The sequence below is a fragment of the Pelophylax lessonae genome (assembly GCF_965119305.1).
Source record: "Pelophylax lessonae genome assembly, chromosome: 3".
NCBI classification, from domain to species: Eukaryota; Metazoa; Chordata; class Amphibia; order Anura; family Ranidae; genus Pelophylax; species Pelophylax lessonae.
In genome coordinates this window covers 144,918,458-144,930,924 of record NC_138770.1, presented here as the reverse complement: position 1 = coordinate 144,930,924, position 12,467 = coordinate 144,918,458, and the positions used below count along the sequence as shown (strand labels likewise).

Here is a 12,467-nt window from a genome sequence, read left to right as displayed (position 1 = left end):
GTAGCCAGCCAAGAGTCTTTCAATTCTTGTTTGAGGTATCTTTGCCCATTCTTCCTTACAAAAGTCTTCCAGTTCTTTGAGACTTCTGGGATGTCTGTCACGCACTGCTCTTTTAAGGTCTATCCATAGATTTTCAATTATGTTGCGGTCAGGAGATTGTGAAGGTCATGGTAAAGCCTTCAGTTTACACCTCTTGATGTAATCCCCCGTGGATTTTGGGGTGTGTTTAGGATCATTATCCATTTGTAGAAGCCATCCTCTCTTTAACTTCCGCCCTTTCACAGATGGCATCACGTTACCATCCAAAATTTGCTGAAATTTTATTGAATCCATTTTTCCTTCTACTCGTGAGATGTTCTCTGTGCCACTGGCTGCAATACAACCTCAAAGCATGATTGATCCACCCCCATGCTTAACAGTTGGACAGAGGTTTTTTTCATTAAATTCTGTGCCCCTTCTTCTCCAAACGTACCTTTGCTCATTCCGGCCAAAAAGTTCAATTTTAATCTCATCGGTCCACAGAACTTGTTTCCAAAATGCATCAGGCTTGTCTATATGTTCATTTGAAAAGTTCAAATGCTGATTTTTGTGGTGAGGACGTAGAAGAGGTTTTCTTCTGATGACTCTTCCATGAAGACCATATTTGTACAAGTATCTCTTTATAGTAGAATAGTGTATGACAACTCCACTGTCTGCCAGATCTTTCTAGAGGAATCGTGCAGTCAAATGTGGGTTTTGAATTGTTTTTCTCACAATCCTGCGATATTTGTCTGTCTGATATTTTTCTTGGTCTTCCAGATCTTGCTTTACCTTCCACTGTTCCTGATGACTGCCATTTCTTAATTACATTCTAAACAGAGGATATTGACATCTGAAAACGCTTTGCTATCTTCTTATAGCCGTCTCCAGCTTTGTGAGCGTCAACTATTTTCAGTTTCAGTTTTCTAGACAACTGCTTAGAAGATCCCATGGTGCTGATTGTTGTGGCAAGGTCAGATGAGTCTGGGCATTTAAAACCTTTGAGATTGACATCACCTGGTCTTCCCAGACGATGATTGAAAACAATCCATGACACTGGCAGGTCTCAGCCTTGCAAAGGGGGCAGTGCATGCTATAAATTCTGCAGGGTGCCCAAACTTTTGCAGACGCCATTTTTTTGTTTTCTGTAATTTTGAAAGTGTCATTGATGGAAATAAAATCTAACTTTTGTGGAAATATTATAAGAATGTCTAATCTGTAATTTGATGCCTTTTGGAGATTTTTTTTTTTTTCGATCACCACTATATGCTCATAAAAAAAATATTGGTTAAAAATGTTGTGGATTTTGTTTTTGTTTGTTTCCCTGCATTGATTTGTTAGCATCTCATGAAGTGAAAGGGCAAAGATTTCCTAATGATGAAATATAATAAGCATCTAACAGCTCAAAGAAATCTCACCTAATTCTTCTCCGTGTTTTCTCCTGGAAATCCCGTTAATGCCTCCTGTATTTCTCTAGGGAGGGTATCTTGAAAGCCTCACTAATTGTCCCTGTTGTTTATCTGCTGAGTAGGGCTTGCAGATCTCCTTTTCTCCGTGTTGTCTTAGTGAGGCTGTCTCCATAGTACTTTACATGATAATCATAACAACCCATCCTACAGTGATGAGACCAAGTGAGAGTGAAACCGCTTGTCTCTGGATCAGTAATGTGTTATATTCTTATAATCTCTGAGGGTGAAGTATTGACTACAGTTCTATGTTTACTGATATTTATCTTAGGTCATATTTATGTTTGTGTCTGTAGAATGATATACTAAAACTTCAAATCGGTTGTAAAATGGTTATTGATTTTTGTGAATCATTTTTCATTGAATACTGGATGATCCTGAAGAATGTTTAATGGTTTCAGTTATGTACTCCCCTATCGTATTATTACAAGGAGATCGATTCAGTTGCATGTGATCAATTATTCGTATTTTGCAGTCAGCCAAATTAGCTGTCTTCATCGTAGAAGTCTATGCAGAATTTGCCAGCCACTAGTTGCCTGCAGAATAGTGTATGGAGAGCCTAATTGTGCACCCTCCTGAAGATCTCTGGATTGGGCAAACAGGCTGAGCATAATTACACTTCCCTTGTATATTAATACTGACTTGAAGGTAAAAAAAAAAAAAATCGAATCTGTGTGTTGCACCATGTACATTAGCTGGAACCTCTGGATGCTTGCAAATTCTTCTATATCAGTTCAGCAACCATGGTGCTCCAAATCCCAAAGTGCTTTGGTGTACACATGGTGACCCAGCTTCTTGCCCTAAGCCTCACAAGAACCCATCACTGTGACTTTCTGCTGTTATTTGTTGAGGTTATAGAGGCTGGAAACGGTAATGGTCAGTCTCTTAATCCAGAAAGCTGGGTCAACCTTGAATTTGAATTGAACACATGCTTAGTTCCCAGTTGGCCCCTATTTGGAGGGACTATCCATCTTTTTTTAAAGTATGTACCATTTACTCCATCTAGTGTTATACTAAACTGAACCTTTCATGCGACAACTAAAGTATGGATATTCTTTTGAAAAGATATATATATATATATATAGGAAAAATAGTGGGGAGAAAAGACAGTTGAGGGTTGACTCAATAACTTTTTTTTTTTTTGCGCAATAATACTTTCATGGTCTATGTATTTTGGGGCATTGTAGGGTTGTGTCCTCTGCATACATACGTTGTATTATAAAGTGTCCGGTTATCGGTTAGGAGATACGGATATGAAACCTGAGATTGTAAGCTCCATTAGCAGGGTCCTCCTATTCCCTCTGTGTAGTACTTTGTTGTAATTGTATTGTCCCCCTTTACATTGTGAAGCACTTCGTAAACTTTTGGCACTATATGAATCCTAGTGTAAAAGAATAACCGCGCTAAGCACAAGAATAAATAAAAATGTGTAATAAAGCTGCAGCTGTAGTGGGAAACACCAAAAAGTAAATGCAAAGGAAGAGCCACGCTAAATTGATGTGTTGATGATAAATCAAACTCCTAAAAAGCAATATCAATAAACTGTGATGCAAATCATCCAATACCGTGTGAACATTAAACAATCAATGATGAATGTTCCATAAGGCAAACAAAAATCTGTGTTAAATAAAATGAAGACATATATAATGTCCAAAAAGAACAGCAAAGTCCAATGTAGGGTGCCGAGTGCAGGAAAAAGAATCCACCACCAATTAATGTGACTTCATCCACGGTTAGTGCCGCATGCTACAAGCACATTAAACGCTTACCAGAACCAAGTTGGATATGGGCATCCAACAAATGATGGGAGCACCAATGGAATCCTGCAGGTGGCATGGTACCTCTCTCTGGGTGGTCTAAACGTTCAGCAAGGAGCCGCGATAAACACCAATCGCCATACTGAATAATCCAAAGCCCAATACTCCCGAAGGGATATGCAAGAAAAGGGGCCACAATAGTGTAGTATGTAGAGGACACTTTATTGTAAACAGGGTAAAACAACTCACATTTGTGTTGAAATCAATAGCGCTATTCTCAGCTCGTTCAGCAGAACGCCGCCGCCCGACTTCCAGGTATCACGTGGTGACATCAGCACGCCTTCCTGATGCGTTTCGTCATAGATGACGTCTTCCTATGAATCCTGTATAAAAATAAAAATGACACGTAGACAAAACAATTGTACTTTACCCATTCACACAGTATTCACATGCAAATCCAGTACATTTCAGTTGATTTGAGTGAGAAGCTATTAGTATATGTTTTTTGTTTAAGGGGGGAAATAAGAGCAGCCAGAGGACATCTGCAAATAGAAAACATAAAAACTCCATGTAGATAGTGCCCCTAGTGACTTAACCACTTCCCGCAAACTCACGTAGATCTACGTGATCTGCAAGAAGTTGTTGTACTGGGGTGATGCCTGCAGCTAGAGTATGCCTGGTATGCCTGCAGCTACCATTTTTTAGAGCCTGCGGTCAGCTTGCAGGCGGTAACAGCTGATGAAAGCGCTGTTCAAACCACACGTGAAGTATCACCGTGATCGCCAGAGGGAGAGCAATAATTTAAAAAAAAAAAGAGCTACTCTGTAACTCTAAACTCGTAACCATTAAAAAAATTTTAAAGCGTCACCTATGGAGATTTTTATTGACCGTAGTTTGTCGCCATTCCGCAGGTGTGCGCAATTTTATACTGTAACATGTTAGGTATCTATTTACTTGGCGTGACATCATCTTTCACAATATACAAAAAAATGGGCTAACATTTACTTTCTTTTTTTAAATGCAGTGAAATGTATTTTTTTTACAAAAAATAGCATTTGAAAGACTGCTGCGCAAATACCCGCGCGACAAAAAATAATGCAACGACTGCCATTTTATTCTCCAGAGTCTTTCCTAAAAAAAAAAATGTTTGGGGGTTCTAAGTAATTTTCTAGCAAAAAATACAGATTTTAACTTGTAAACAACATGTGTCAGAAATGGGTTTGGTCCAGAAGTGGTTAAACTGAGAGAAGGCAGACATTTTCTGTACCCTTGCTGAAAATACTACTTTCCATGGCATTATGCTGACCATATATTCAAGTCGTTGACCTGGAATGAGCAGACAGGAAGTAATTAAACATTTTGCTCACATTTTTTTTTTATAAATGAATAATATGATTTTATTTTATTTGTTTTCCAGATTTTACATCTTAAAAAAGCTCAGCATGGGAAAGCAGAACAGCAAACTGCGACCCGAGATTCTGCAAGATCTGCGGGAAAACACAGAGTTCACTGACCATGAGCTGCAGGAATGGTACAAGGGCTTTCTGAAGGATTGCCCCACCGGACATCTCACCGTGGAAGAGTTCAAGAAGATCTATGCAAACTTCTTTCCCTACGGTGATGCGTCTAAGTTTGCCGAGCATGTATTCCGCACCTTTGACACAAACGGAGATGGGACGATTGACTTTCGGGAATTTATAATTGCGTTAAGTGTCACTTCTCGGGGGAAACTAGAACAGAAGCTGAAGTGGGCATTTAGTATGTACGACCTGGATGGAAATGGATATATAAGTCGTGGAGAGATGTTAGAAATTGTTCAGGTAAGAGCAACTGGATGATAAAATGCAGGCTAAATCAAAGAGATCGTCTCTGAAAGGCCTTTTTTTTATATAACATTCCCTTTTGTTTTAGGACTGCTTGGTGTTGAACTCTTCTAGTTCCTAAAGCGAACTTGTCATTCATTTTACTTTTTTTTTTTTTTATAATGGAAGTTATGCGTAAGGCTAGTCTTTGCTTTTACACTTGGTAACTAGGAAAAAAATAAATTTCACTTTGTTAGAGGGACCTGGCATCCCAACAGGAACAAGCGTTTCCAAGTACCACCTTTTTCAGTGAGAGGGTTTCTTGCAAGCCAGCGCAGAATGGCTTTAGTTTCCACCAATACTTGCTATAGAAGAAACTGTTGGAAATAGATATTCAAAGTTGGGGGTTATTTAGCTGTCTATTATCTATCCTCAACTGAACTAACACTTTGAAGTGACCTTGTAAGTACCCACTAAAATCAAACTGCATATTCATACCTTTTTGGTGGCCCATTTCTTGGAAAGCTTCCGTTTTACTTCCCATTGTCCTCTGCTAGTATTGGACCAATTGGTTTGGTTAAAGACATGCTCCCCCTGACTGTCATTGTGGTTCCAACTGCTGGCCCCTATATTCTGTAGCAGTGTATGAGCTGGTGGATGAATCCACTATGAGCAGCGGAGTGAGTAGGTATTTACGCACGTAGAGTATGGAAATGCTTGCAGGTGAGCAGTGAAGCAGAGGCTTTTCAAGAAAGATACCACTAGAAAGGTAAGTACAGTATCTCACAAAAGTGAGTACACCCCTCTTATTTTTGTAAATATTTCATTATATATTTTCATGTGACAACACTGAAATAGTGACACTTTGCTACAATGAAAAGTAGTGAGGGTACAGCTTGTATAACAGTGTAAATTTGCTGTCTACTCAAAATAATTCAACACACGACTATTAATGTCTAAACCTCTGGCAACAAACGTGAGTACATCTCTAAGTAAAAATCCCTCAAGGTCTCAGGTGTGAATGGGGAGCAGGTGTGTTAAATTTGGTGTTATAACTCTCTCTCATACTGGTCACTGGAAGTTCAACATGGCATTTCATGAAAACGAACTCTCTGAGGATCTGAAAAAAAGAATTGTTGCTCTACATAAAGATGGCCTAGGCTATAAGAGGATTGTCAAGACCCTGAAACTGAGCTGCAGCACGGTGGCCAAGACCCTACAGCGGCTTAACAGGACAGGTTCCACTCAGAACAGGCCTTGCCATGGTCGACCAAAGTAGTGGAGTGCATTTGCTCAGCGTCATATCCAGAGGTTGTCTTTGGGAAATAGACGTATGAGTGCTGCCTGCATTGCTGCAGAGGTTGAAGGGGTGGGGGGGATCAGCCTTTCAGTGCTCAGACCATGCACCGCACACTGCATCAAATTGGTCTCATAGGAAGGAAGGAAGCCTTTTCTAAAGATGATGAACAAGTAAGCCTGCAAACAGTTTGCTGAAGACAAGCAGACTAAGGACATGGATTACTGGAACCATGACCTGAGGTCTGATGAGATCAAGATAAACGTATTTGGTTCAGATGGTGTCAAACGTGAATGGCGGCAACCAGGTGAGGAGTACAAAGACGAGTGTGTTTTGCCTACAGTGAAGCATGGTGGTGGGAGTGTCCCATGGTCTGTGGGCACATGAGTGCTGCTGTCACTGGGGAGCTACAGTTTATTGAGGGAACCATGAATGCCAACATGTACTGAGACGTACTGAAGCAGAGCATGATCCCCCCTCCCTTCAGAGACTGGGCTGAAGGGCAGTATTCCAGCACCCCAAACACACCTTCAAGATGACCACTGCCTTGCTAAATAAGCAGAGGGTAAAGGTGATGCACTGGCCAAGCATGTCTCCAGACCTAAACCCTATTGAGCATCTATGGGGCATCCTCAAACGGTGAGTAGCACAAGGTCTCGAACATCCACCAGCTCCTTGATGTCGTCATGGAGGAGTGGAAGAGAACTCCAGTGGTAACCTGTGAAGCTCTGGTGAACTACATGCCCAAGAGGGTTAAGACAGTGCTGGAAAATAATGGTAGCCACACAAAAAATTTACACTTTGGGCCCGATTTGGACATTTTCACCTAGGCGTGTACTCACTTTTGTTGCCAGCGGTTTAGACATTAATGACTATGTGTCGAGTTATTTAGAGGGGACAGTAAATTTACACTGTTATACAAGCTGAACACTTACTACTTTACATTGTAGCAAAGTGTAATTTCTTCAGTGTTGTCACATCAAAATATAATGTGAGATTCTGCATTTGCAGTCTTCCAAGGCAGATCTGTGTTGTGCACCTGATTGTTCACTGACCGTCCGTTTAAAGTTGAACTCCAGGGAAATGGTTAAAGCTGAATGCCAGCTTTGCCATCATTTTTAAATACTTTGTTTGGGCCAAGCTGGTCCAAACAAACCATTTCCTTTTCTAATTGCTGCTCCCTCTGTCAACATATGCTGGTTTTCGTTTATGCGATATATCACGGTATCGCATATCCACGGTATTGATATTGCCATAATTTTTTAAAATACCATGTATTTCTGTCTGAGGGGCTACCCCCGCGTCTCCCCGCTGTGTCAGAGTCTCGGCTCAGCTCTACTCCTACTAAAACTGAACCGCTACTACGTGTATAGGGCCGGCTCACAGGCGGAGTGATATCAGATGCACTCCGCCTGTGACAGGAGGAGCCATACACAGGAAGCATCGGCTTTGCTCTATTCTGCAGCCGCATGCTTCCCGGGCTCAGCCACAGACACAGTGCTTACTACAGGCAAATCTCTGCAAGTACCTACCCACTATATGCTGTCACTGTGTGGGTGTGTGTATGTATATATATATATATATATATATATATATATATATATATATATATATATATATATATAAATATAAATATGCACAGTCCTAGCAGCCCACATTACATTATTATATAGTCAGCAAGCAGTGTCTGGCCTACCTGATGACTGGTCCTGGCTCTCGGCTCCGATCTGATGGCCTGGTCATTAAGGGGGCAAATCCTTGCGGTCCAGAATTGGTTAAACTTGCAGGAGGACCAGTGTTTTTATTTATAAATTACTTTACTATTGCTTTAGGTCTGGTTCACATGTATGCAGATTGGCGACCCACATTTGCACAGACATAGCAGCAGCCCATCGATTCGAATGGGCTTGGACTGCCATGCCTGCGTTTTCGGCTGAAAAAAAGTGCATGCAGAATTTGAAAAAATGCAGTGGCCGTGAAATCCATCCTGCTTTTGCGCCATGCAACTGCATAGTAGAAAGATGATGAGCAGCTGTTTTACCTGAAAATGTTTGTCATCTTGTCCAGCCAATTCTGAGATTTACACAGCCCTGCCAGATATCAGTAAGGTTGGTGACCTCATTTTTACTCTACTGTAGATCAGGTCACCTCCCTTTACTCAGCCTCTCTGATTGAGAAACAGCAGCAGACATAGGTGGTCATCTCTATGCTCTCTCCTCCTGTAGGCATGTTCCTTTTCAGCACATGAACATGATTGGCTTAAGGCTCTTAAGCTCTTCCCACCCTGTGGTGTTCTACAGGGGATAACATGAGGCTGATGCCAAGGCAATTTCAGACATGGACATTAGTTGCATTCAAAATACTGTTTATGATTTTAATAAACATTTCCTAGCATTAAACTGTATTTGACCAGTAGTCCGGGGCCATGTGTGGCTTTCCAATGTTGCTGCTTGTGGGAGACTTTCAGCAGATGTACAATGGCTAGATGTCTTACTACCTATTGAAATATATACCTTACACAGGCCTGAAGCAAAGAAAAAAAAAAGCTGATTTTAAATTTTATATATTATAATAGTTTATTTTTATTGCTAGTAATTTTACTACAGTTTTTCAGGTAGTATTGACCACCATCATGTGACAAAATTTTACTTCACTGAACCTTTTTTATTGATGACATTTTTTACCTTGTTTACATGGGCTAACACTGAGTATTATAGGAATAAATATCAGATTACTAGTCTGTTGCATCCTGCTGCCATCTAGCATGCAAACAAATTATAGCATGGTACATTCTAAAAAGAGGTCTGAAAATGCAGGAATTGAGTTTGAACTGCGGAATAAAGGTGCATAAATCGGGGCTGATCGGAGGGTTAAAGGTATACGAGTTGCGGATGATCTGAAGGCTGTCAGGTAATGCCTGAACAATTAATTTAGTCTGCTAAAATAGATCAAAACCCAGTTCCTCCAGTACAAGAATAATTAATCTGACTTAATAATTTGGATACATTTTAGCCAAGCAGAATCCTTTAAAAAAACACAAATGATTAATGTAAGTATAGACTAAGCTATCAGAAAAGAATAGTTTATTACAATAAGTCGCATACAAACACCATAAATAATAGTCAGATTGTGATATATGTGTGTATATGCATTGGGAAAAATACGGTAATTATTTGATCCCCTGCAGATTTTGTAAGTTTGCCTACTTGCAAAGAAATGAAGAGTCTATAATTATCATAGGTGTATTTTAAATGATAGAGACAGAATTTCAACCAAAAATCCAGAATAAAAACACATCATACAAATGTTGAGATTTGAGTTACAGTTCAATGACTTAGTACTTGGTGGAGAAACCCTTGTTGGCAGGCACAGAGGTAAGACGTTTCTTGCAGTTGGTTACCAGGTTTGCGCACATCTCAGGAGGGATATTGGTCGACTCTTCTTTACAGATATTCTCTGAATCCTTCCCCAAAAGGGGAAGTTCCGCTTTAAGGACTCGTCCCCCGCTCCTCTTGCACAATTGGCTGAATAGTAATTTGTGTTGCCAAGCAATTGAACAGGTGTACCTAATAAAATGGCCGGTAAGTGTATAAGTATATTGGGGGGGGGGCAGGTACCCAATTTTGACAGGTACCTGCTCCCACTTCTGTTCCGAGCGTCGCAGAAGTTCTCTCTCCCCCCCCCCCCCCCCCCCCCCTGCAGTCTTCTGGGACTCTGACAGGTCCCAGAAGACTGCATCCACCATTCAGGATGTGTATCGCAACTCGCACATGCCCAATGGGCACCTGGCTGTAAAGCCACAAGCTGTCCCAGCCGGGTTCCCATAGTGAAGATGGCGACACCACCGATGGGTGACCAAGGGTGAATATGGCTGGGGTGAGCTCAACACTGGACCACGGGACAGGTGAGTGGCTGTTTTTTTAAAAGTCAGCAGCTACACTTTTTTTCTAGCTGCTGACGTTTTTTTTTTTTGATAGGTGCCTGGAGCTCCTCTTTAAGGTTTGTTGGCTGTCTCTTGGCAACTCAAAGTTTCAGCTCCCTCCATAAATTTTCTATAGTATTAAGGTCTAGAGACTGGATAGGCAACTGCATGACCTTAATGTGCTTCTTCTTGAGCCACTCCTTTGTTGCCTTGGCGTTATATTTTGGGTCATTGTCATGCTGGAAGACCCATCCATGACCCATGTTCAGTGTTATGGCTGAGGGAAGAAGGTTCTCATCCAGAATTTTACATTACATGGCCCCATCCATTGGCCCCTCAATGAGGCCAAGTCGGCCTGTACCTTTAGCAGAGAAACAGCCCCAAAGCATAATGTTTTCACCTCCGAGCTTCACTGTAGGGATGATGTTCTTAGGGTCATAATCAGCATTTTTCTTCCTCCAGACACAGCGAGTCGAGTTAATGCCAAAGAGCTCAATTTTGATCTCATCTGACTATAGCAGGTTCTCCCAATCCTTCCCTGAATCATTTAGATGTTAATTGGCAAACTTCAGTTGAGCCTATACATGTACCTTCTTGAGAAGGAAGACCTTCCGGGCACTGCAGGATTTCAATCCATGGCAGCATATTGTGTTACCAATGATTTGTTTGGTGACTGTGGTCCCAACTGCCTTGAGATAATTCACAAGCTCCTCCCATGTAGTTCTGGGCTGATCCCTCACTTTTCTCACGATCATTCTTACCCCATGAGGCGAAATCATGCATGGAGCTCCAGACCGAGGGCGATTGATGGTTATTTTGTATTTCTTCTATTTGCGAGTAATCGCACCAACAGTTGTCTCCTCACCAAGCTTCTTTCTGATGATCTCGTAGCCCATTCCAGCCTTGTGCAGGTCTACAGTCTTGTCCCTGATGTCCTTTGACAGCTCTTTGGTCTTGCTCATGATGGTGAGTTTGATTGGAAGAGGGAGATTCTGTAGACAAGTGTCTTTTTTACACATATACACAAGTTGTCATTAGGAGCACCTTCTTAAATTGACAGGACTAATCTGTGTACCACATGAGCACATACTGTAGCCAGTCTGTGGGAGCCAGAATTATTGTTGGTTGATAGAGAATCAAATACTTATTTTACTCACTGCCCTGCAACTCCATTTATAACATTTGAACCATGTGTTTTTTCTGGATTTTTAGTTGATAATTTGTCTCTATCACTTAAATTGCACCTATGATAAAAATGATAGAACCTTCATTCCTTTGTAAGTGGGCAAACTTACAAAATCTGCAGTGGATCAAATACTTATTTTCCCCACTGTATGTATGCATATCTCTCTCTTTCTCTCTATATATATACATATATATATATACTTATACACTTACCGGCCATTTTATTAGGTACACCTGTTCAATTGCTTGGCAACACAAATTACTATTCAGCCAATCCAATCACATGGCAGCAGCTCAATGCATTTGGGCATCTAGACATGGTGAAGGCAACTTGCTGAAGTTCTAACTGAATATCCGAATGGGGAAGAAAGGGGATCTAAGTGACTTTGAATGTGGCATGGTTGTTGGTGCCAGATGGGCTGGTCTGAATGTTTCAAAAACTGCTAATCTCTTGGGATTTTCATGCACAACCATCTCTAGGGTTTACAGAGAATAGGCCAAAAAAGAGAAAATATCTAGTGAGCGACAGTTTCATGGACCAGAATGCCTTGTGGATGCCAGAGGAGAATGGGCAGACTGGTTCAAGATGATAGAAAGGCAACAGTAACTCAAATAACCACTTGTTATAACCGAAGTATGCAGAATACCATCTCTGAATGCACAACACATCGAACCTTGAAGCAGATGGGCTACAGCAGCAGAAGACCACACTGGGTGCCACTCCTGTCTGCTAAGAACAGGAAACTGAGGCTACAATTCGCACAGGCTCACCAAATTGGACAATTGAAAACTGGAAAAACGTTCCCTGGTCTCATGAGTCTTAATTTGAACTAGGAAATTCACATGGTAGGGTCAGAATTTGGCGTACACAACATGGAAGCTTGGATCCATCCTGCCTTGTATCAATGGTTCAGGCTGGTGGTGTAATGGTGTGGGGGATATTTTCTTGGCAAACTTTGGGCCCCTTAGTATCAATTAAGCATTGTTTAAATGTAATGGCCTACTTGAGTATTGTTGCTG

At 41.1% G+C, this 12,467-nt stretch overlaps 1 protein-coding gene across 2 annotated transcripts in view; it reads left to right on the top strand.

Moving 5' to 3' along the window:
* The window catches only part of HPCAL1 (hippocalcin like 1), a 342,211-nt gene that overhangs the window by 305,009 nt on the left and 24,735 nt on the right, over positions 1 to 12,467 (top strand). For both annotated transcript variants that reach the window (XM_082249028.1, XM_082249027.1), the window contains exon 4: positions 4,659 to 5,061. In XM_082249028.1, the coding sequence (XP_082105154.1) occupies positions 4,684 to 5,061 (378 nt within the window). In that variant the 5' untranslated portion in view covers positions 4,659 to 4,683. The remainder of the gene's footprint in view (positions 1 to 4,658; positions 5,062 to 12,467) is intronic.